The sequence below is a fragment of the Heterocephalus glaber genome, unplaced genomic scaffold (assembly GCF_053883595.1).
Source record: "Heterocephalus glaber isolate CG9 unplaced genomic scaffold, H.glaber_assembly_v1.0 deba00001509, whole genome shotgun sequence".
NCBI classification, from domain to species: Eukaryota; Metazoa; Chordata; class Mammalia; order Rodentia; family Bathyergidae; genus Heterocephalus; species Heterocephalus glaber.
Window position 1 is genome coordinate 3,006,830 of NW_028258325.1, and position 24,972 is coordinate 3,031,801.

General features: G+C 56.8%; 1 protein-coding gene and 1 non-coding gene across 6 annotated transcripts in view; one reads left to right on the forward strand and one right to left on the reverse strand.

The window, feature by feature from the left end:
- Afap1 (actin filament associated protein 1) overlaps positions 1-24,972 on the forward strand; it is a 111,176-nt gene that overhangs the window by 69,533 nt on the left and 16,671 nt on the right. For all 5 annotated transcript variants that reach the window (XM_013073041.3, XM_013073040.3, XM_004847337.4 and 2 more), the window contains exons 7-11: positions 5,891-5,986; positions 8,415-8,493; positions 13,769-13,918; positions 18,864-19,075; positions 23,574-23,719. In XM_013073041.3, the coding sequence (XP_012928495.1) occupies positions 5,891-5,986; positions 8,415-8,493; positions 13,769-13,918; positions 18,864-19,075; positions 23,574-23,719 (683 nt within the window). The remainder of the gene's footprint in view (positions 1-5,890; positions 5,987-8,414; positions 8,494-13,768; positions 13,919-18,863; positions 19,076-23,573; positions 23,720-24,972) is intronic.
- On the reverse strand, positions 433-538 carry LOC147825050 (small nucleolar RNA U13). Its single transcript, XR_015441421.1, has one exon. It is a non-coding gene; the product is annotated as a small nucleolar RNA U13 (small nucleolar RNA).

The following is a 24,972-nucleotide window of genomic DNA, read 5'->3' on the forward strand; positions in this document are numbered from 1 at the left end:
CGGCCAGTGGTGCGGGGAAGCCGCCTTTATTTTGGATGTGTCCATGCCTGTACAAGCAGGCAGAAAGGCTGGTTGAACTGTCCTCAGCCCCCAGTTTTTTACCTGAACAGAGTGTCTCGGGATTTTGCCCTGCCCAGAGCAGAGCCCTTCCCCTTCTCTGTTATAGCACACAGCAGCTCTTCTGTAGTGCACTGTAGTCTCAGATGGCTCCCACTCTCGGGCACGGCCTCAGTCTTTTCATACGACCCGCAGACTCCAGTGACCACTCCAGTGACCACTCCATGCAAGCACAGGCTAAATTCTCACGTGAAGGCTTTAGCGTCTATAATCTGATGTAGGTTCAGTTTTCTCTCCTACCAGCAGTGTATCAGAGTGGCCAGCAGTGTTAGCAAAGTTTTGAATTTTTTCCCCTTTCTTTCTTCTTTTTTTTCCCATCACAAACATAATATGCTGAGATCGTACCAGGGTTTGAGGGAGGCAATCTCACGCAGTGTCATGAAAACCCAGCCAAACACACAGGCTTAGATATCGAATGGTTTTTCTGATATGAGAAACCAAAACTGTAAATGAAAGAGCAAAATAAAAGGAAGTTAATGGGAAAGAAGGAGATAGATCTTTTTTTCTTATAAATGCATTTAAACTATGTGGGATTTTTTTGTTTTTGTTTTTGTTTTTGTACCAGGGATCGAACTCGGGACCTTGAGCTTGTGAGGCAGGCGGTGGAACCACTGAGCTAAATCCCCGGCCCAAAACTATGTTTTCTTGTAAGCATAGCCACGTCCTATGTTGTGTGCCTCTATTATCATTTGGTTTAGAATACTTTCTTTTTTTGGGGGGGGGTTTAGAATACTTTCTAATTGCTGTTTCTCCTATGGCTAATGGCTTATTTAGGAACATATCGCTGACTAAACAGCCAACAACTTTAGAAAATCATTTGTTTTTTAAAAATCTAGGGCCAGGGATTTAGCTCAGTGGTGCCACTGCCTGCCTTAAAAGTGGAAGGTCCTGAGTTCAATCTCTGGTACCACACAAAAAATAAATAAATAAAAATAAAAATCTCCATTTAACTCTATCACACTCACAGACTTCAGGTGAGTCAGTGTCCCAGAGCTGTCTGGACGTGACGCTCTGCTCGGCGGAGGTGGGCGTGGCGAGGGTCCTTTGCCCACGAGTAGAGGACCCGTGTTCTGCAGTTGTTTGCTGCTCAGGCCTGTACAGGTTTGTAGGTCACGGTCAGTGACTGTCAGGTGCCGACCTTCAGGTCCTTACTCATTTATTTGTTTGTGTTTTCAAAATAGCCTCAGACTCTGTAATGACAGTTGGATGGGAGTCAGTCAGTGCTGCCTTTGTGGCTCTCAGTCTCTCCTTGAAAAGGCCACGTACACCTTTAAGATCGAGGTAGGCTTTTTTCCTTTTTTTTTCCAAAGAACTACAGTCAAGAAAGAAACGGCCCCACCTGGGTGGAAGGTGCACCAGAGAGGCAGGCAGGCAGGCGGGCGAGTCCTGGAGCCGGAGCTGCCCGGAGCCCTTAACTCAGATGCTCGGGTCAGCCACTGCTCTCTGTCTGTCCAGTGGGAAGAGTGCTTATCAGGATCATCAAAAGGTAGAGCAAAAAATGATCTCAGGACACTCTTGGAACTATTATAAACAGTGTGTGTGCCTGTGTGCGTGTTTGGGCCTGTGTGTGTGTGTCCCTGTGTATGTGCCTGTGTGTGCATGTGTGTCCATGTGTGTCTGTGTGGGCCCGTTTGCATGTGTGCATGGGTGCCCGTGTGCGTGTGTGCTCACACATGCTGTAAGCATAAGCCGTTGTGCAGAGGTCGAACAGAAGACAAAGAGCAGAGATTCCCGGAAGCACAGTGGTCAGGTTTCCTTTAAAAATGTGCAGTGGCTGTGTTCTGGAGAGGAGGGCTTGAGTTAAAAACAAACAGAAATACCACAGAGTGCACAGCAGTGTGTTTTCGGAGGATCTGTGACTCAGGGTTTGGACGCAGAGCTCTGAAATGCACAGTGACCTTCTAGAACGTGCTTCCTAAACAGAAGCGCGTGAATGTAAAGAGCCGCCCGGGCCGGGTAAGGAGTCTGCAGTCCTTCCTTCCTTCTGAGGTCCCCTGCAGGCGTCTCCTGGTGTGAGATGAGGCCCGGGCAGAAGGACCTTGTGTGACATACCTGACTCGGCCCTGGGGGACACTGCCTGCCCAGGCGCGCTCTGCTCAGTGCCTCGCAGTGCCGGCATGCTGTCCATGTCCCGGCCAGAGTGCCTGGTGCTCCTCTCCTTCCCATGCGCTGTGGGTCGCATCGTGCAGACCCCTCTGCGGGGTATCTTACTGAAGCCTGGAGAGGCCCAGCTGTGCAGTGCCAGCCTGTGGAGATTTATCCCTGTGAAGATGCTGAGAGGGCTGCGGAAACTTTGTCACTAATTTTGCTGATGGCCTCGTTTCTCTCCTGATGTCTGTCATTTGTTCATTTCCTCCTCGTGGTGAGTCAAGTCTGGCTCACTCCCTTGCTCCTGGTCTTCTCTTGGCTTGGTCACACTGTGAGCAGGGCGTAGGGGCCGCAGACCCAAGCGAGTGCAGCCTCTGCTGTGACAGTCATTGGGGTGTGGCTGAGGCACAGCCCCTTCCTTCCCAGCTGCCCCCACCAGGCAGCCCTGGCCTCTGAATGTGTGCCGTGCGGGTGGCCGTGTGTGTGAGCAGCTCTCTGTCACTGTGACACAACACCCAGGGCCAACAGCTTCTAAGGAGGAGAGGCTCACTTGGCCCATAGGTCCAGAGCTTCTGGTCTGTGGTCTGTGGTCGAGGGCACTGTCGCTGTGGGCCTGGGACGAGGTAGCATGTCACGGCAGGGGCACGGGGTGCAGGGGACCTCTTGCCAGACAGGAAGCCAGAAAACAGAGACAGGAAGGGGCCGGGGTCCCACACACCCCAAGGGTGAGCTTGCTTCCCCACTGGGCCTCCCTGTACAGGATCCTGTCTCCTGACAGTCACAGGCTGGCCACCAGCCTTTCTGTGACAGTCCCTGTCTTTGGAGATGCAGCAGGAGCCCGGGGCTTGCTGCCTGCAGGTGTGAGTTGGAGCCCGAATCTTCAGTTCCCAAGGAGTGCACACCTCGTCCAAGGGAACCCCTACGTGCACCCCCAAAGGCCAGAGAAGAGGGGGAGCGGCTGAGAACAAAGAGGAGAGAGAAAGGCCCCATGTTGGTCAGGGAGACCAGCGGGATGCTGCTAGATTTCGTCACTGTCCGGTTTTCACACCGGCCCCTGTGCTGCTGTCAGCTGCGGAGCGTGACGCGCAGAGTAGGTTCTCAGCCTTGCATGTGTGGGGAGCCTGTGGGGAGCCGATGAGCTCAGCCCGGGCCATGGTGGGCACCAAAGCCGGGGCCTCCATGCTGTCCTGCTGCTTCCCTAGGGAAAGGACAAAGTCTTGTCCTTAAACCAAACCAAACTGGGCCCGGTTCATTGAAGATGCAATCATTGCGTGGGGGGAGGATGGACTGGGAAAGTGGAACCAGACGGAAGTGATGAACAGGAAGGGAGACGCCAGCCTCTGCCCTTGGCTACCTTGGGAAGGCACTGGTCACCAGACAGGACAGCATCGTGTGTGTCAGGCTTTCGCACCTCAGGATTCACAAGGAGGAAGCTGCTGGCGTGAGCCCCCCTGTCTGCTCCCTTCCTTGGCTTCTTTTGCCCCTCATCCCGGATGTGGACACCGCTCTGTTGCTTTTCTGTGAAACAGCTGAGCAGCGAAATGGCTGGAAACACGATCCGGGCCTCCTCAGTTCTTGGATGGAGTCCCAGCGCCAGTCACGCCCAGCGGCCAGCGTACTTGGAGCCTGCTGAGATCAGGCTGCGGGGCCGCTCGGATATCTGGAGCTTGGGCCAGGAGCTCGGGTTTGACCCAGATTGCAGCCTGGCTCCAGGAAGGGTAGATGGCGTTCTGAAAGTTTTGCCTCCCGACTGCGGGGAGGCGAGTGTCAGCCCTGCAGCGTGGGACCTGTCTGCCCCGTGCACTGTGTCCCCATGAGCAGGCAAGCCTGCACCTCTGCCAGCTCTGTAGTGATGAAGGAATGAGCTGGGGTGGCGTGCAGCGTGGGGGCCCATGCTGGCCTTCTGAGATCCTGGCGTAGGTGGCATTGGTGTTAGTGGTCTTGGTGGCGCCCACACTTGGAAGGTGTCGATGCCAGGTGCTGGCTCAGGCGTGTTGGCCATGGGGCCTCACTTTCCCTTGGCCCTCTTTCTGCAAGACAAACCCTAGTGACTCCTGCCTTTGCTAGCGAGGAAACAGACTCAGAGAGGTGCAGTCCTTTCCTCCGAGGCGGCACAGTGAGGAAGTGATGTGCTTCCTTGTGGTTCATGGAGAAAGTGGACAGCCATCCGGGAGGGCTCCCAGAGCCCAGCATGAGAGCCCTTTCTGCCCTGCACCCTGCTGGTGTTCTGCTGGTGAAGCCCCGAGTGTGAACAGGCACATGGAAAGTCCCTTCCCATGTGCGCCCCTTCGCTGTGGCCACTTCCCTGGGCTGCCCTCTGCTTCCTTATGCAGAACCCTCTCCCAGGGCCAGCGGTGCGGGTCTCTTCCTGCTCCCTTCTCCCCGCTGCCCTCTGCCCTGTGTCCGTGTCTGCACCGCTGCGCCCCATCCCAGCTTCTCACTGCTTTCTCCTCTTTGTCCACCCTTCAGGGCCGGGGGCGCTGGGGCCTTGGTCTCCCCAGCCGACCACTCCGGGCCATGGCAGTGGGCGCTGCCCTCTGGCCCGTGACCCCCACTTTATTCCTAGCTGTGACAGGAGATCTGCAGGTTCTTCACCTTCTGCATCTGCACACACAGCACCACTGCGCGCTGAGAAAACTGGGCCTGGGGCTGATCCGATCCCAGCAGACCTGACGCTGCTTCCTCCGGACACCTCCTTACCTGCGTCCGTCTCTCTCCTTGCTGCATCCTCTCTTCTCAGCTGCTGCACAAGCCTGCTTTCCCTGCCCTCTTTTCTTTTGCTCCTGTGTAGTTCTTTCTTCCCGCAACAACCACAGAGCTGTCTCCAGGCTTATAATAATCGAATGTGCGCTGTGTTAAGCATTTAGGTGTCCCAGTGCCCAATTGCTGCTATGGCAGTTTATAAATAATAGACGTTCATTCCACACAATTCTAGGGCCCGGGAAGTCCGAGGCCAAGGTTCAGGAGACTGGGGACTGGGCACGGCTTGCTCTCTGCTCCATAGATGCGGCCTTGTCACTTTGCCTGCATGTTGGAAGGGCAAAAAAGAGACAAATAGAACCCTCAGTGCTTTTCCAGGGCTATGATCCCGTTTGTGAAGACGGAACCCTCCTGTCCCAGCCGCCTGCTCAAGGCCTGGCTTCCTGCTGTTGCCCAGGGAGTCACCTGAGCATGACATCTGCAAGGACAGAAGCTTTCAGACCGCTGTGCCAGGGGCCTGTGTAAGCCCCTCCCATCCACCACCTGGCCTTTGCACCAGCTGTCCCTCTGTCCCTCTTTCTGTCAGCCAGAAGGCCAGAGCCTTTTGCACCCAGCACCATCATGAGTCACCCGAGAAGGGGTCCAGGTCTCTTGGTCTTACTAGGAAGCCGCCCTCCTCCTCGGGAAAGCACTGCCTTTACCTTTGCAGCTCTTCAGGCTGCCGCTGTGCTTTTGAAAGCTCTTACTGTTTATGATGAGACCCAAATGATAGGGGGTGAAGGGTATGGGAGCAGCAGCCTCGAAGGCGCTGCTCTGCTCTGTCTCCCACTGCCAGAGGGCATGGTCAGTGAAAGAAGGGACAGTCCCCCGCTGGTTCATGTGCTAGGGCCCTGCACCCCGAGTGCCAGCCTGCCCGCTCCTGGTCTGGCTCTCCCGCGCGGCCTCTGCCTCCGGTGGACTCAGTCGGTGTCTCTGCCCCCCACAGGTGATCAAGGAGGCCTACAGCGGCTGCAGCGGCCCTTCAGAGCTGGAGTGCCCACCCCCGGCCAGCGCCCCGCTGCAGAAGGCGGAGCTGGAGAAGGTAACAGGCGGGAGCTTCCACAAGTGGGACCTGTGGCCGGGCTGGGGCTCGCTCAGAGTGTTCTGAGATTTGCAGATGGATTTTTACCTTTGGCGGAGGCATGCGCGGCAACTACCTTCTTGTGGGGTACAGCGCGACCTGTCAATGCACTGCAGTAATGACCGGGTCAGGGCACTCGGCATATCCACCACCAGACGTTTATCATTTCCATCGTGTTGGGAACGTTCAGAATCAGCCAGTTTTAATAGCACTCCCAGAGAATTTAGCATTTCTAGGTGAAAAACAGTGTAGCCCTGCTTTCTGTCCGCTGAAATGCCTCCTTGGGCTAACTGGGCGGCCGCTTCTTAGGCCGTGGTTCGTGTGGCTCTTCCCAGCAGCAGGTGAGGATGCAGGGTTGCAGTGTGGAAGGCCTGGGGCAGATCGCCCACTGCAGGAGAAGGGCCGAGCGGGGCTGACTCCTTGGGCCCAGAGGCTCTTCCTAAACCAGCCTCCCGGCAGGCCAGGACCCAACTGTGGCCCTGGATCGCCCTCTGCCTCCCGTAAGGCAGAGGAGCCCCCAGTCTGTACGCGATGGCAGCCTGTCGCCTGCTCGCCCCACCTTCCAGAATGCATGGCGCCTGGTGAGGCCACACCACGTGCCGTCGGCCTGTGCTTTGTACACAGTTGATGCCGTTTCCATGGAGACCCATGGCTTCCTGCCCTGACGTCTTCTGCTGGCGGCTCGCGCCTCAGGAACTTTCTGAGGCCTCTCTCTTCAGCACCCCGGCCAGGGGACAAACAGATCCTTTTTCGTCAGTCCTTGTGTTCGTTGGAGCTCCCCAGAGAAGCAGGCCGGATGGACGTGTGTAGGGAGGGGAGGCGACTCTTCAGAGGAGTTGGCTCACACAGCCACAGCAGGTGCAAGTCCACATCTGCAATGTGGGCGGCAGGCAGAGACCCGGGAAGCCCCAGAGCCTCTGCTGGAAAATCCCCTCCCCCAGAGAGGCGGGTCTTCCTGTTCTTTTATTAAGGCCTTCACCTGATTGGACGAGGCCCACCCACACCACAGAGGGCCCCGCCCAGAATCCACTGTTTTAAATGCTCTAGAAACACCCCCAAAGCTCACACTCAGAATTCACCATCTGATGTTTTGACAGGACAACCTTTTTTCTCCCTGGCAATAAAACGAATTCCTGCTCTTTGTAGAAAATGCAGAAAGTTTGGAGAAACAAACGGGGTGAAAAGTCCCTCGAAGGTCTGTCCCATAGAGAGGGCGCCCCCTCTTCAATGCCCTCCTTTTCCTAATCAGCCTTTTCTTGTTCCTGTCTTCTTGCTCTTACAGTTTGGATAATTTTATGCAGTAAAATTCCTTATGCTGCTTTTTTCCCACATCATCACAAGCAACAAGCATTTTTGCATTTTCCACAGCAGCATGACATTTGCATGACTGTTCACAGGTGCCTGCCCTGCCCTCACTCTATTATATTGTTCTCTGTTCAGCTGTTTAAAATGACCCAGTGGTTGATATTTTTTGCATAAACCTTTGTGGCATCTCTGCCTGTTGCCCGAGAAGATTTCTCCGATTTTGACTCATGTTGTTCATCAGGGTGCTGTTCCAAAAGCTCAGCCTGGTTTCGTTTCCCCCACTGCCCTCGGGACCAGTGTTCGCCTTTCCATATTTTGGTTTCTGAGGCCACAGGGCTAGCAGGTGCCCTCCACACCTGGCTCTTTGACCGACCGTGGCTCTCACAGGGTCACAGGCTCCTGTCTCCTCGGCCAGCACCGCCTGGCCCTGCCTTGTGAGCCGAGCCTGTGTGTCCCCATGTCCCGGGAATCACCCACATTTCCTTCATGTCGGCTCCAGGGTGAGGATCCGATCCAAGGGGCACCATCAAATGCCGTTCCCCGCCCACGGCTCCACAGGCTGTGGGTAGGAACGGCGGGGTCAGTGGGAAGCCCGCATCTCAGTCACGTGCCGACAGAGTCCTGATCATGCCCATTCAATCCAGGAACTGGGTGGAAGTGGTCAGGGACCCCGCCTCTTTGGAAGTTTCGGTAGGGACTTGTCCCTCGCTCTGAGTGTCCCAAACAGATGCTGGACACTCACCCACTATCAGTGAGTGGCAGGAGGAAATTAAGTGGATGGTGGGATGGATATTAATTTATGCAAGGATGATATGGCTCCATGAGGGGTTTTTTGTAATCCTAACATGTTCTCAGAATCGTTTGTAAGAAAGTTACTCGAATGAAGTGGGCATGACCCTATCTGAGTGTTGGGGTCATTCAGTCACAGGCAGCCTCGGGAGCAAAGGCTATGCAGGAGTAAAGCCCAGGACTCCGTGCAGCGCTGCGGCTTGGGCCCACGTTCCCTTCACGCACGGGTGAGCCTCCCCGCGCCCCAGGCCCGCAGCTGTGGTGTTGGAGTAACCCAGCCCTTGTGTGCTTGCAGAAGCTGTCTTCAGAGAGACCCAGCTCGGACGGGGAGGGGGCCATGGAAAACGGAGTCTCGTGCAACGGGAAGGAGCAAGGTGAGCCCCACTTGAGCCCGGTGTGCGCACTGGCGCACAGCTGTGGGGTGTGGCATGTGTGAGCAGGACCGGGGGGAGCCCCGGCCGCCATCCCCTGGTCCCTCTCGTCCCCAGTGCCACCCTGCAGGCCACAGTCTGGGCTTGTGCCTCAGGCGCCACACTGTGAACTCGGCCGGCCCTTCCCGCCTTGAGTGACCTCGGAGGCAGCCGGGGCTCTCGTGGGGCGTGGCCGGCGCCTCTCTGGGGGCCTGGTGTCCGGGAAGAGAGCTCTGAGTAGGGAGACGGGAACCCGATTTCCCCTCCAAGCTGGCGCTGCTTGGCATATGGTCCTGCACAGGCTCTCTGTGGATGAGCCTCAGCTTACCCCTCTTCGAAGGAAGAGGCCAAGCTCGCAGATTTCTGAAAACTTAAAAAAAAGATCGTCTGAAAATGTCTTTATTTTACTCGTATTTAATTTTAAAATTTTTTCAATTTAAAAAAACTTATGCCAAAATACTCTTATGATAAATTCACCTTCTTGACCCTCTTCAAGTGTCCCGTGCAGTGGCCTCAAACACATTCTCATTGTGTAGCTGTCGCCCCACCCACCGCCAGAGCGTGTCCGTCTTCCCACACGGAAACCCCATAACCCGGTCCCCATCTCCACCCACTGCCCTCAGTCCAGGACCTTGTGGAAGGCCCCAGAAGGCTTGTCCCTTTGTCCTGGCTTATTCACTTACACCATGGCTTCAGAATTCATCCACCTTGCAGTGGGTGTTAGAATTTCTCTCCTTTTCAGGACCGAGTAATAGTCCACTATACATGTTCACCACATTTTCCTCCTCCGTTGACCTGTAGCGGACACTCCATTAGCTACGCCTGCCTCTCTGGGCTGTGGTGAGCTCATTGTCAGGGCAGTGCATCCACCGGCCTCCCACGTCACAGTGGGGACCAGCAGTGGCCCTTTCCTGCTGCCGAGCAGGATTCTGCCTGTGGTAGACACAGTGGTGCATCCGGGCACCGCCGTAGGACGATTGGGTGATCATGTGTGAAGCTGTCCGGACACCACCGGGCAGACTCGGGTGGACACGAGTTTCCCTGTCACGTGCATACGTGTCCAGCGTGGCGCTGCTGGGTCTCTCGGGTTCCACCCACCTGGGTCTCGCACTTCTGCCTTTAGAAGATAACCTTCCTAGCCATCTTTGCTGGCATGTGGTGTGGTGGCTCCCTCAGCGCTTGGCAGCGATGCGAGTCCTCACTCACTCCTTGCCAGTCCTCCAGGGTGAGATGCCCGTCCTCCGCCCACGTTTTTACCTGCTGGTCTGTTCTGATGGAGCGTGGAGGTCCTCCGCACATTCTGAGTGCGAACCCTGTGTCAGTGTGTTCCGCACAGGCCTTCTCTGGGTCTGCAGCCGGACTTTCGCTTCCGAGGCCAGCGCTGCAAAGAGTGGGTGGTGGAGGAAGCCAGACCTCTGTGCTCCTAGAGCCCGTGCCCTTGGCTGTGGAGGTGACAGATCCAACCCCAGCCACCGCCCTCCTTGGCCAGCAGGAAAGAGCATGAAGTCCTCCCGTGCCCAGACAGTGAGGCCATCACCACACAGGGGTCACGCCGGGAGGCCAAGCCGTCTGCTCCCCGTACGTGGTTTCCCAGTTTGGTCTGAGTATAATTTTAGTCCTGTCGGAGGCCGTTAGTGAGATGTTTTGTCTGTGTCTTCCCCGGGACACTAATTATGTGCAGTCCAGACCTGCAAAGCTATCTTTAAATTTTTCCCTGAAGCAAAATAACATCTCCATGTCCTGCTTCACTGTTTTTGTTTGTTTTCATTGTTTTGTTTGCTTTTGTCTTGAGATGCGGTCCCACTCTGGTCCCACGCTGGTCTCAAAGTCATAGGTTCAAGCCATCCTCCCGCCTCAGCCTTCCGAGTGCTGGGTTGACAGGTGTGCACCACGCCTGCCCCTCCTGTGCTGCTGAGCTGTGAGAGACACTGGCTGCCCCTGTTCTTTGCTGTAGGCTCTTCCCCCAAGGCGCCTGTGTGACGGGGGTCCCTGTGTAGTAGCGGATCTGTCCCCGGCAGGTATAGGTGAATACGTCAGTGTCTGACACCCTCATGTTTGCACCAGCCAGGGCAGCCTCTGTCCTCGGGATGGAAGACAACCTGGCCTGGGCATGGTCTTCTGCCTGGTGTGGTGCTTTGCTTGTGGCGGGCACTAAAGTCGCCCGAGGAGCCTGGTGGCTCAGGGGCATCCTAACCTCCTGTCTCCTCTCGCTCCCGGCTACCTGCCGTGGAGAGATTTCAGCTTGGCTCCTTTTCCCCACCGTGCTGTGACTCATGCAGCTCTCCCTGCTGGCCCAGGCGTCCACAGTGCTGTGGCCAGAACCAGGAGAGTGGCCCTGAGGCTCCTGCTTCTTCCTCTGAGGTGGAGTCCCTCGGGTTCAAGACACCAGTGCAGTGTGAGCCAGGCTTGGAGACACACAGGCAGTCCCAGCACTCTGGGAGGCTGAGGCAGGAGGATCATAAGTTCAAGTTCAGCCTGGGCAGCTTAGCAACCTAGTGGGACTCAAAAAGTGAGAAAGGCTTGGAATATACCTGTGCGTGGGCCCTGGCCCCAACCCCCAGTACTGCTTGAACTCGCATGGCCCCGACGGGGAGCCATTTGGGGGAGCAGTAAACATCCACCGATGCTGAGGCGACGTCAGGGCAGGGGAGGGTGAGGGCCTGGCCCCAGCCCCGCGGGGTGGCGGCACCTCTGGCACTGCACACCCCATGCTGAGGCTGGGGCCTGCGGGCGCGTGCTGAGCAGGCTCGGGGCCGGCCCCACACTTTCCTCCCACAGCCCAGGAGGAACGCTCTCGATTCCCGTTTCTCCAGATGGGGCTCTGATATTTATGGCTTTATAAACTGAGCAGAGCTTGCTTTGCCTTGCTTGTCTCTGTCACTCTTGTCCCCAGCCCGCCCGGGCCCTTGGACGCTTCTGTCCTCTGCCTGGCGCAGGCCTCTGGGGGCTCCGAGTTCAGGCTATCATTTCCAGTTCTGGGACATGCACTTGATTCTGCCTTGCGCTTGCCAGTACCCCAGGAAGGTCCTGATGATTTCCTTCCCACGTCTGTACATACTTCGGCTTTTTCTCCTGAGCCCAGTGCAGGAGAGCTGAGAGGAGACCTCACAGTCCAGCCTGGGGGCCCAGCAGGGTGACTGGCTGCCATGTGTGGGGGGGTGCTAGCTGGACACTGCTGTCCTCGGCCGCAGCGCTGGGCAGAGCTTAGCTGGATGGGGGAGGTAGAAGACACCCTGCAGGCGCTTTGCCAACAGTGGGGCATGGCCGCCGCAGGTGCTATCCCTGTTGGTGGGGTAGAGCAGCAGTCAGAGCCACCAAGCCGGCCCTACCCTGGATGCCAGTCTGATGGTGATGGGGCTGCGCCTTCAGCTGGGGCGCTGAACGGTTCTCGGTGCTTTCCGGGTGTGCACCAGACAGGGGAGAGGGCAGGGTGTCATTCCTGTAGGCGTCATTCCTGAGATCACATGAGGGTTTAATCTGATTTATGTAAAATAGCACATGATTGCTAGGACTGTGTTGTATTGGCCAGCTCAGGCTGCCAGAGCAGAATGCCTGAGGCCCTGGGTGGGCCACAGATGCCCGCTCTCTGGCTGCCTTCTCTTCAGAGGTGCCGCAGGGCTGGTCTCCAGCGGGGCCACTGCTCCTGGCTGCAGGCTGCAGCCTCAGTGACTCCTCACCTGGACTCTCTGTGCACACAGCCTCTTCTTACAGGGACACTGGGCGTGAGCTGCAGTGAGAAAGGGGGCACATCCAGTCGGTGATTGTAGGTGTAACCTAAAAGTCAGTGTGGCTCCTCTCTTAACTATAGCCTCCCTCAGGCATGGGGCCTGTCAGCAGTTCCAGGGCAGAGAGGGAGCAGAACTGAGGCCCTGGAGGGCAGGTGGCAGCCGGGGGTGCAGCTGGTGCCCCAGGGCACTGTCCCTGTGGGCTGGAGGGGTGGCCGAAGGGAGATGGAGAGAGGATGGGGCAGGGCATGAACAAGTGTCCAGAGCAGGGCCTAGGCGCACCCTGGCAGTGCCGGAGGTGTTCTTTGTGGTGTGTGTGTGTTCTGTTCCTCCGCAGGCCCTAAAAGGGTGTGTGAGGCCCCGACTGGGCAGTGCGCTCGGCCTCGACAGCCCCATACCTCTTGGTGTGGGGCCCGGGGCCCCGGCTGCAACACCTGGGCAGGGACGGGGCCACCTCAGTTCTGGGGCTGCCCTCTGACCTGTGGACCTGTGTTGCACCTCACCGATTCCTTGCCTGGTCCCCGGGGTCACAGACAGCCAGCGGTAGGAGAGGAGCTGAGAGGTGGAGCTGTGGCAGGGAGCCAGGGGGCGTGGAGCCGCTCTGCACTGGGGCCCCGGGAGCTGCCTTGTCCCCTCGGGCTCCATGAGTGGTGACCCTGCGTGGACTCACACGTGTGTCCACCTGTGAGTAGGTCCAGGCTCAGCTGACCCTCCACTTTTCAGGGGAAGCTGGAAACCCTTCCTGTGCAGGGTTGGGGTTTATGTGTTGAGCCTCAGTTCATAACTGAGCACAGCATTATGGGCAGGAAGGCAGTGCGGGTCTCAGAGTCCCCTGTGGGGCAGAGTGGGGCCCAGCAGATGGGAGGGGAGGGGGACCCAGCGCCCCATTTGCGGCAGACCCCACTGAGGGCCTGGCTGTGGCTGCACCCCTTCCTCCGCTCCTCAGACGGCGGGCTTCGCAGCAGCAGGCCCTCGGCTCCTGGAGGGCTCTCCCTGTAGGACCAGCAGCCCGGGCAGGCACTCCGACCCTCAGTGCCACTCACCACACAACCCTGTGTGATCTGCACACGGTGCTGCCGCCACTGTCCATCCCGTGTGCGTGTGTGTGTTGTTTGTGACACATGGACATGTGCCTGCGTGCACCTGTGCAGTGCTGCTTGTGCATGTGCAGTGTGTGGGAGCATGTGTTGGCTGTGGTGCACAGGTGTGTGTCTGTGTGCACGTGTCAGTGCCGCTTGCGCATCGCGTGTGGGTTTTGCTTGTGACAATGCAGGTGTGTGCCTGCACTGCGTGTGCAGTGTGTGTTGCGTGTGGAGGGTGGATGTGCGGGCTGTGGGGCCCAGTGCCCGAGAGCAGCCCTGTGTCGTGCTTTGGCCCCTGAGTCCGGACCGCAGCCGCCGACCGCGGAGGTGCTCAGGCTGCGCAGGAGGTGGACGCTGGAGGAGCAGGGCTGCGTGGTGCTTTGTGTGTCATTTTTCTCATTTCACATCTGGTTTTGCTGCTGCTGTTGGCAGTGAAGAGGAAGAAGAGCTCCAAAGCAGAGGCCAAGGGGACGGTGCCTAAAGTCGCCGGGAAGAGGATCACCAAGATCATCGGGCTGGGGAAGAAGAAGCCGTCCACCGAGGAGCAGACCTCGTCCGCCGAGGAGGACGTGCCCACCTGTGGTGAGACAGTGCCCGTGGCCGCCTCCGCGGACCCTGGGCTGCGCGGGAGGGGTCCCAGCAGGGCAGCCAGCCTCAGCGGGGGCCTCGCAGAGCTGCGGGCCTCGGGGTCCTGGGAGACGCAGGTTCTCTGCTCTCATGCGCGGTTCCTGGGCCTGGGGGCGCTCCCGGCTTCTCTCCCAGGGCCTCCGTGGGCCCCACCTGGGAGCAGGAAGTACAGGTGCTGGTGAGGGGAGGAGGGGCAGAGGGCAACGGAGGTGCGGGATGGAGACGGTGAGCCCTGGGCCTGCAGTGAGACCTGAGCCTCCTCCACGGTTACAGCTCCAGCTAGGCGCAGCTGCTGGGCTTCCCAGTCAGTCTCCACCACCTCCTGTCCCCGGCAGCTGCGTATCCCGGGCCGTGTGGCGCTTGTGGTGCCAGCTGTGACCAGAATGGCCCTGCCCTCCCGGGACCCGCTCTAGACAGGTGCAGAACAGGGAGTCGCAGAACAAACACTTGTCCCACCCTGGTTGGAACCGAGGGAGCGAGAGGCGGTGGGTGTCCCGGGGACCTGAGTCGGCCCGGGCAGCCTCCAGGAAGGGCTGAGGTTTCCTGTATTTCTCAGCACCAGGTTTAGAAGCTCTCGTTGCTGCTTTAAGGAGGGAAGCTGTAAACTATAGGACGGATGTCCAGCTTGGTTTCTTTGATGGGGTTGGGATCGAGCCCAGGGTCTCCCCATGCGAGGCACGTGCCGACCCCACTCACACCCGTCACTCCGTCCCTTTTCAAAACATGACTGTCCATCCAGCATCCCTGAGGCATAAACCCAAGACTCCATTTGTTCCTTCTCTCCTCCCTCCCGCTCAGCTGTCACAGGTGGCTGTGGTGTAACGCCCATCTCTCGTGGACAGTGAAGCCCCAAGGGAGCACTGTGGTGCCGGGCTTGGGGTTGAAGCCACCCCTTGGAGACCGGCAGGGTGGCCACCTGCAGGTTGGGTTGGCACTGAGCTGGGAGCTGGGGTCTGGGTGAACCTGTCCTTGACTGAGGGCATCGGGGGGCAGAGATGGGAGCTGAGTCTGCCCTCTTCTCCGGGTCCTCTCCTGAGCAGGGAACTCGGCTGAGGGCCGGCCTCATGGGGCAGGAGGGTGTGGGGATGCTGCGCGCTGTGCCCTGTTGACGTGACACGCCCCGTGAGGGGACTTCCGTGGATTTGGGGAAGTTACACACTGCACTCTGGGTCCCGGCCAGCTCCCCACAGTCGGGTGCCAGCTGGGCAGAGGGACGCTGTCCCAGGCCCGGAGCCCATGTCCGGTGCCTGCATCCTGCACGCCCATGCCGGCTGGGACGTGACAGCCTAGAGGGTCAGAGGCAGCGCTGTGGTCTGGGCCTGGCACTTGGTAAGGCGCCTGGTGCCTCCTGGACGCCCTGTGGGCGCAGCCTCTCACGGACGAGTCCTTACACTGCGCTCCTGCCTGCATTTTTTTTTTTTTTGGTACTGGGGATCGAACTCAGGTCCTTGCACTTGTGCAGCATCCTGCCTGCATTTTAGTCACAGGAGACCAAAGCAGGGTCCCTCTCGGAGGGCCCTGTCCCCCTCCCTGCCTTCCTCCTGCTGCTGTCTGAATTCTGCCCTGGGACCAGAGACACCAGGCATGGGACAGCTACTGTGGGAGGGCTTGTGTCTGCACTGCAGCCTATACTTTTTATTTAGTTTGTGCCCATGAATTAAATTTGTGGGGGGAGGGGAGTGCGTTACTGGAAATTGAACCCAGGGCCTTCACATTGAGTACATCTCCAGAGCTTTTTTTTGAGATGGGGTCTCTCTAAGTCACTAAGTGGCCAGGGCTGGGTTTGAACTTGTGACTCCTGCAACGGCCTCCCAGAGTGCTGAGATGATGGGTGCGTGCAGCATGCCTGGCATGTAAAGTTAATTTCACAGTTCTAAGGAAGCCTTCTGCTGTACCCCTGCCATGGTGCTGAAAAAGATTTCCCGCTTTGGAATTTGGAGAAATAATCTCAATCCATTGAGCTGACATTTCCTATTTTGAAGATCCAGGAGCACCCAACCACGATAGAAATAGGATCAAAAAACCCCAAAGCCAGCACAGCTAAGAGCAGACCACAAGGACCGGCTGGCTGTGCGGCTCCTTAAAGCCACAGCCCCCAGCTCTGCGGGGCCCAGGCCCCAGGCAGATGCCTGCCGGCGCACGGACCCTGGGGGTGATGATGGGGCCCCAGCCGCCTGGGCCCATCAGTGGGCCGGGTGTGGGCCGGAAGGATGCGGACTCACTTCTCGCCCCAGGCCCTCTGTGGGTGCCCTGCGGTTCCCCTGCCTGCTGCGCCCTTCCCACCCAGAAAAGGGAGCTCGGGCCCCTTCGTGAGAGCGTGGGGGCCTGGTCCGCGTGGCCTCGTTGCTTCCTGGTTACATCAGCAGGCCTGCTATCCAGGCCACTGTCTGTTTTTATTTTTCCCTTTTTGGAACCCTAAATAAACCTAAGGAAGACACTGGAATATGGTCATGTCCCGTGAAGTCATGCTCTAAATGCAGTGTGGCTCTTACATATAATCATTCCTTTTGTGGCTGCAGTGTCAGGAAAGTCACAGCTTTGGGGCCCTGGGCTGCCTCCTGTCTGGGAGGGATGGATGCACGGCCAGAGTGTGTGCCTCACGGATGGCGGGCAGCTTGTGGTGTCCGCTGCCCCTGACCTGCAGGACTGCGCGTGGAGCCAGCGGGTGCCCCGAGGGACCCTAACGTCGGGGTCGTGTGGGTTCCCAAGGGAGCGCTGGCTGTCTCTTCTGTGGAGCAGGCACCATGGCAGCCTCCTGCTGGCCGCCTAAGCCCCCGACAGAGCCGCTCTGCCCTGCTCCCGGCCTGGGTCCCCTCCGGCATCTCGGCCAGCCTCCCACTCCGCCTGTGTCCTGGCTCCCATCCTTCGGTCTCTGGAGGGTCCCTGTCTCCTCCCCTCTGCATCCTTCCCTGCTGGGTGCTCGGGCTATGCCACAGCGGCCCCACGGCCTGCACTGCTGCCTGACAGTCGCTCTGCGTGTGGGAACATAGCACCCACGCGGTTGGGGACCGCAGGGGACCTGGCCTCGTGGTTCTTAGGAACACCGTCCCGTGTGTCAGCTTGTCCCCAGGAGACTAACTCAGACTCCACACAGGTAGCAGGCAGTTCGTGAAAGTCCCCACGTGGGTTTATGGACCTCGTCAAAGCTGTCACAGACAGCAAACACCGTGACAGCGATGCCCAGGTGTTCAGGCCCCAGGGTGCACTCCACGCATATGGGCAGGGCTTTCCTTTCAAACAGTAGCCACGTCTGACTGTGCGAAGATCATCCTGTGAGGCCCGCGGCTGTGTGCGGAGTGACGGCTCTTCCTGCCTCCTTTAGTACCCTATGGCAGCAGGTCTGGCTGTACCGAGGGGCTCCCTCCGCCTCCCTCGGGCCTTGGAGACACTGTCCCTGCAGTCGACCCTAACTATGTAAAGCACTCGAGGATCTCGGCCAACTTGGACCTGTTCTGTGCACACCATGGGTGCCGTCCCGGCCCCTGGGCCCAGGCTGGTGTCTCACTGTCTTTCTTTATCCCAGGGTGGCAGTGAGCACATGCTCAGCCAAATGGAGACCTAGACTTTGCATGTGGCCAGTAGATTTATTGAGCAAATATCTTGCAAATATTTATAAATAATAGACAAAGCCGCATTCTGGGTCCTGAACATACCATATATATATTTTTTTGTGGGGCTACCAGGGATTGAACTCAGGACCTTACACTTTCGAGGCAGGTGTGGTGCCACTGAGCTACATCCCCAGCCCTCATTTTGTTTTGTTTTTATGGTGTTGCCAACTGCAGTGAAGTGTGGAAGACTTGCCACATATGAGTCTAAAAAGCATTCTCTCGATTCCTTTGGAAAACCTTTCTGAAGACCAGGATTTTGTTTGCTTTTCTTAACATTTATTAGCCGCATGTGCACGTGTGTACATGGATTGAAAGAGGTTGAACGACGTGCATGCCACATGCATGTCCAGCTCCCTTCTGGTCTCCGAGGAGGGCGGCCCTGTGCTGGGCTGTGGAGTGGCTGGCGCTTGCAGCCACCTGTCCACCCATCTCTCGCCTTATTTCTGGAGCCTGCATTTTGTGCTCGTACACCTGAGAATGTCCCATTTCCTGAATTTGAGGCATTCCCCTTTTTGGAAGTCAGGATGGTTCTTTAGTTCTGCCATTTGTGGCAGTGTCTCTGCAGTACACCGAGGGCACCGTGCCCCGCCTGGGACAGCACTGCCAAGGCCCACAGAGCTCAGTGTGCGTGGGCAGCCGCGCCAGTGGGCCTGACCTCCCATCGGTGCCAAGGTCTAGTGTGAGGCTGCGGGGGTGCCCTTGGCCTCTGCGTGGGAACTCAGGCCAAGGCTTCCTCCTTTGCTGGTCACCCCCAGGCCTGGGGACGTCATCCCTCCTCCCTCAGCTGTCTATTTCTTGCAAAGCTTCCATTTTCAGATTTCTTTTTTCAAAGAAAAAATTGGCCATTGGGCCAAATCCACTTTGCCATGACTTGTGTGTACTTGGCAGCATTGTGGCTTCTCAGAATCAGTCCGAGCCCTTTCAACGAGTCCCCTTTGGCTCCTGGACGGCAGCTGTCACCCCCCCACACCCCCCCGCTGTCCTCACCCACACTCGGTGACAGCCACCTTCTCCAGGCTGCACCCATTAGGCACCTGGAACGTTCTGAGCACATGTGATAGGGGGCTCTGGACGTGACCTCTGCCATGTCGGGAAGAGCCCCGGGCCCTGCTGGCATGGAGTCCAGTGTGGTAGCGACTCTGGTTTATGTGAATTGGCCTGAGGGATGGGATTGCTGTCTGTGTGCCGCTTTCCCTGGGGTCTTCATGAGGTGACACCGCAGGGCCCAGGGCGTCTCCCCAGCTTGCCTCTCCTGGCGGCCAGGGCTGAGCTCGTCCATCTCCTTGCAGGCTACCTGAACGTGCTCTCCAACAACCGCTGGCGGGAGCGCTGGTGCAGGGTAAAGGACAACAAGCTCATCTTCCACAAGGACAGGGCTGACCTGAAGACGCACATCGTCTCCATCCCACTCCGCGGCTGCGAGGTCATCCCGGGCCTGGATTCCAAGCACCCCCTGACCTTCCGGCTGCTCCGAAATGGACAGGAGGTGGCCGTGCTCGAGGTACAGGGTTTTCACGGTCGCTTCCTCCCCGCCAGCGCCCCCTCCGCCTGGCCGTTGGCACTGCTTTGGAGCGTCCTGTGGTGTCCCTTGGCCTTGGCATTGCCAGGTTCCTCACTCTGCGTTTTGCTTCCCATTGCGTTGGCTGGACATGGAACCCACACCTCCTGAGGGTTTCGTGTCCCAGGTGCCCGGGAGGTGTGAATCCCCGTGGGAACAGCACCCTGGCCTGTGCTGCCTCGGAGCGATGCGAATGAGTCCTGACCCATCCTTCGGGTCGATCTTGGCTTCTTTCTTGAGGGTACGCATATGGGGACCACCAGTGGCCCTGTAGACGGCAAGCCAGGGGCGCCTCTGCATTCTGGACCTTTGGCTTCCACGCATTTTATTTATTTTGTTTGCAGAAAAGGGCAATTGAAACCAATAGCTATGACTCCAAACTTTAATTTTGGAAAATTGTCCTTTTCATCTTGTTACATTAGCTTATTTTCCATCCAGTGTTAGTGGGGGTGACTTTTCCCTTTGTCTCCCCCTCCTAGCGTCACACACACACACCTGTACCCACATAGTCACAGCTGGCACGGCTGCAGAATTCCCAGAGCACATGTGTGTTTCAGCCGTGTGAGCTTCCGGGCAGTGGCTGGTGCGCGATCCCAGTCAGTCAGACCAGAACCAGACCTCAGTGCTAGCGGGGTACGGGGCGTAGCCAGCATCAAGGTGCCCAGATAGGCAGGCTACAGGGTCTTGAATCCCCAAGCGACCTTTTATTTGGGGGCAGGCTGGGGCCCAGAGCAGGTGAAGATTAGAACAGCATCTCGTTCCAGGGCTGAAGCCAGGCCCCTCAGGAGCGGGCCAGGGGGCCGACTGCACCCCCTAGTGGTCTCTGTGTAGCCGTGCGCTCCTGCAGAAGGATCCACTTGGGGACCCCTCAGGAGAGCCGCGTGTGTGAGCCCTGTCCAGCCCCGGTCACAGAGGAGTCCTCTGGCTTCTGTGTCCTCCAGCACCACACCCACACCGGGCTGCAGTCAGTGTCCATGGTAGACATTTACGTGGTCTGGGAAGTGTAGGGTTGGTGGCCTTGCCCTGTGACGTAAGGCCTTGCAGGGGCTCCAGGAGAGTGGCCAGAGGTGGGAGTGGGGGTGGCACGCGCTTAGTCAGGGCACACAGGGGTGACACCGGGGCTGGTTGGCGTGTGCAGGAGAGCGGCCCACCCACCTGGAGGGTCACGGCACCCAGAGGAGCCAGGTGCCCAAGGGTGACAGATAGCAGATTTGGTTCACCGAGTGACAGCAAATTCTGGAGCTAATTAGTGTCCCTCTGAAAGACAATTGAGTTAAAAGTGACATGAACCAAGAAAAGCCACAGCATTTTATGATAAGTGCAGAAGTCTGCCCTAATTAGCACCAAAATGCAGTGAGCCAGCTGAAAGTTGTGGTTGGTACTCCTCCTAAGACCGCTCTCACCTTTGTTTTGGGGTATTTCCGGAGACATGTTACGGGACTGGTATAAAGAGTGCCTGTAGACCCTTCACCCGTGGTCCCTAAACAGTGACATTTTCCCAAGTTGGGTCTCTTGCCAGCTTCCCCGTCCCTCCATATGCATGTAAAAAGTGTCCCAGAATCTTCTACGACATTTCCCTGTATCCCCAGCACTCCCCGTGTATTGCTGGGAAAAGGGCAGATGCCCGAGCCAAAGCATAACTGTCAGGACCTTGAAGTTCCCGCCCTGCCCCTCTATGGTTCCTCCGCCTTGCTCAGACTTCCCGGGTTTTTCCAGCCCCGTCCTTTTTGAGCAGAAGGAAGCCCTTGCTCACATGTTGGCCCTGGCTGCCAGGTGTCTGTCACCTCCCCTGCCTGTCAGGTTTCATGCTGCTGACCCTTTCCAAAGCACAGGCCGGTTCCTTACCGGCAGGGGTGCTGTTTGCTCGCGATGGAATCTGGAAGGCCCTCACCATATTTTATAGCTCCCTATCAGGGATGCGGATGTCCGTGCATCCCCATCCTAGTGGCGCTAACTAAGGCCCCTGGTTGCTGCGGTGCCCTTTACCAGGCACATGTGGGAAGGTCCACTGACCTGGCGCCACGAGTGACCCGCCCAGAACAATCACTGTGAGCGCAGTGCCGACGGGTGACCGTCTAGGCCGTTGTCCCCTCTGTGTCTGTTGTTAACACTGCGGTGAGGAAGACTGGCCCTTCCTCCCTCCTCGTTAGCTGTGCACCCACTTATGTGTGCGCGTGCATCCATGGTGGTTCCTAATCCTCTGTTACCGTGATCTTTTTCCGTCGAAGTCCTTTGCAGCTGGTCCCCATGGCCCCTGCTGTGTCCCTGGCAATCTTCAAGTGCTTTGGATGCTCCAGGCACAGTGAGGGGCTCCGGGCCACGCTGGTCCCCTCCCTGCCCCAGCCTCACTTAGCTCTTTCCCGGAGCGCACAGTGCCTCAGTGCAGAGCAGCGTGCAGAAGCTGGCTCTGAGTGGGCGGGCCGGGCGCCCTGCCTGGGCCGACACTGCTTTAGGCCTTCTCAGTGGACACACCCAGGAAGTAAGCAGCGTGTATGTGCACATGTGAGGCACACACTTTCTCATGCATGTTTATGTGTTGTGCATATAGTGCATGTCTGTAAGTCAGTACACACGTCCGCACCCCACCCACAGTTGAGTTTCTGTGTCTGCTCATAACTGGAAGTCCCGGGGTGGCTGCTGGTCCGTCCCAGTCCAGCACCACAGGGCGGCTTCCAGAAGCTGCGAGGACTGTTCACAAAGTGAAGCGTGAGGAGAGAAAAGCACCCTTCCACCCCAGGTGTCATGTCAAGACACGACTTCCAAAGACGCCTCCATGAGGCAGCTAGAGAGACACACAGGCAAGGGCTTTGTCGATGCTGCTCTCATGGAAACCAAGTGTGTGCCGGCCGGGCGCCTGCTCCACCTGGGGGCTCAGCCCCACTCCTGGCCGAGATGTTTGCTGGAGGAAGGACTACACGCCTGGCTCTCCCTGGCATAGAATATAATCATAAACCCAATTCTCCCTAAGCCTTTAAGCACTACCTCTATTTCTTTATTTAAAAAATGTATAATTATTGCCAGGTGTGGTGGTGCATGCCTATAATCCTAGCACTTGGGAGGCTGAGGCAGGAGGATCGCTGCAAGTTTGAGGTCAGCTTGAGCTACATAGTGAGACCCTGTCTCAAGAAACAAACAACAACAAGAATTTATAATTTTTTTATTCATTAATTTTATTGATACATTTTAGGTATACAGTATGCTGTATTATTCATTATTGGGAATTTGTACCTTTACATAATCTCTCTTGATTCTTATTTTTTTCCCATTCCCCTGCCCTCCCTTCAACCCCTCTGCCTATTTACAGAGATTTTGCTTCCATTTTTTCTTTTTCTCATATTTATTCCTTTCCCTTCTTTTCTTTCCCCTACTCCTCTCACTTCCCCTTTGGACCTTTTCTTCCTATTGCACATTATCTAGTATACCTTTTGATCCTTATTTACGCTTTGTTTCTCACACCAGAGAAACCATTTGGTACTACAGCTCTCTGAAAACAGAGATCAAAGAGGATATCAGAAAATGGACAGACATCCCTTGCTCCTGGGTAGGAAGGATTAATATAGTGAAAATGGCCAGACTTCCAAAACTGCTATATAGATTTAATGCAATTCCAATTGAGATCCCAGCAGCATACTTCACAGACCTTGAGAAAATAATCCAAAAATTCATTTGGAACAAGAAGAGACCCAAAATAGCAATTCTAGGCAACATAGACAAGGTAGGGAGTATCACAATCCCCAACTTGAAAATATATTACAAAGCTACTGTGATAAAAATTTATAATTTTTATAAAAATAAAATTTGTTTTTCCTTCAACATTCTATCTGTTCATACATCTGATGGCCCAATTTCCCCTAAACTTTGAACACTGTTGACATTTTGATTTGTCACATATATTTAGACCTTTTGCATGCCATTGTATAATGTAACATCCCTGGTTTTCCAAGTCATCTCACAAGGATAGTTTAGAACTCGGTGCTGATAACCCTAGGGATGGATTTTGATGTGCAGCGGAAGCAGATCGCCTTGCGGGGTGGCCTGGTGACCCTGAGCAGTGGCTCACCTTTGGGCAGTGGGTTCAGGGTGTGCTGTCCTGGCTGTCAGAGTGGCCTGCAGCCTGGAGCGGTGCTGAGCTGTCCGGGTCCTTCCGGGGCTGCACTCTGCCCTAGAGTGCTGGGCTCTCAGAGCCGCTGCCTTCACTGGTGTGGAGCTGCCAGCGTTCCCACCCTGTCACACCCACACCTCCACCCTGCTTCCCGGCCTGCTTCTGCCCTTGGCATCACTGCTCCAACACCCGCTGGAACCCGTCACACCTAGGCCGGGTCCTTGTCACACCTTCGCCTTTCACTGCCTCTCCCGGCGCGGTCCGTGGCCCCTTCTGGGCAGTCTTCGAGAGCAGAACCCTTGATCTTGAGTTAGACAGATGCCCGCCTCTCCCTCACAGGCCTCCTCTTCAGAAGACATGGGCAGGTGGATCGGGATCCTGCTGGCAGAGACGGGGTCGTCCACAGACCCGGGCGCCCTGCACTACGACTACATAGATGTGGAGATGTCGGCCAACGTCATCCAGACCGCCAAGCAGACCTTCTGGTAAGCCGGGTACCCGCCGCCTCACCCCCAGGACGCCTCCCTCAGCTTCGGTGTAAGTGTGGGCAAAACGAACCGACCCGAAAGACCTTCTTGTTTGTATTACTCTAATCCTCATTTTGCCCAAATACTTTTTATCATTTCAACTCTCTGGCTCTCAGAGCAGAGATTGGCAATCTTGTGTAAAGGACCAGGTAGCAAATATGCTTGGCTTTGTGGGCCGGATGTTCCCTCTGCTAACCACTCAGTGCTGTCGTGGTTGTAGAAGACAATGTTTAAGGGAATGGTGTGCCAATAAAACTTTATTTGCAAACAGGCAGTGGCCAGATTTGGCCTGGGAGCTGCAGTTTGCCCATTCTTGTATCCTGTGCAGCAGAAATGACTGCATATCGCTATAGGGAGGACTGAGATGGTTAAGCCATCAGTCCAGTACTTTATTTTAAATTGTGATTTTTAACATAATGCTATTCTGTGTAAAAACATTCTTTTGAACCCTAAATATTTCCTTCCTATCATGATGGCAAAGTACCAGCCATAGTTCTCTGCATTCAAGACCCTTTCCAGCAGGTCCCAAAGTCTTGACACTTGTGTGCCTGACGCAGAGGCGACGTGGCCAGTAGGCTGGCACCTTGACGTGAACGTGGCTGCCAAGTGTGCTCACAAGTATTGTTCCTAAATGAGTGCTTCCAAATGCAGTAGCAGTGGGCAGGAAGCCTTGCTGGGTCCTGGTGGTGCAGTCACACACCAAGGACAGGGTGTGTTCTGGTGAGTGCGCTGTGGCCTCACGGGCGGGGTCAGTCCCTGGGCACCGGGCCTGGGTGCCCTCAGGATGCATGGGAAACGAGAGCCGTGGGAGGCTGCTGTGCGTGGGACGTGGCACAGGGTTCACAGTAAACTGCTTCACACAAGTAGCCGGGCACACTCTGAAATGCCGATTGGAAGCATGGTACAGCGAGTGTGTGCACCAGAACGCTCAGGCATTGTCGGCAGCAAGAACCCTGAGCTGGAGATGTAGCTCCAAGGTACAGCGCTTGCCTAGTGAGTGTGAGGCCCTGGCTTCAATCCTGGGACCACCATAAAAAGAAGAGTGGCATCCAGCACAGGCATGTGTGCTACGTTCTTCCTTCCCTGGGTGCTGGGACCCACGGGGGGCCAGCTAGAGCACCGCTGTTGGCCTGGCTTCCGCTGCATCTGGGCAGACGCTGCCGCCAAGCCACACCCACCCGTGTGCCGTCCTCCCATGGGACCAGCAGTCC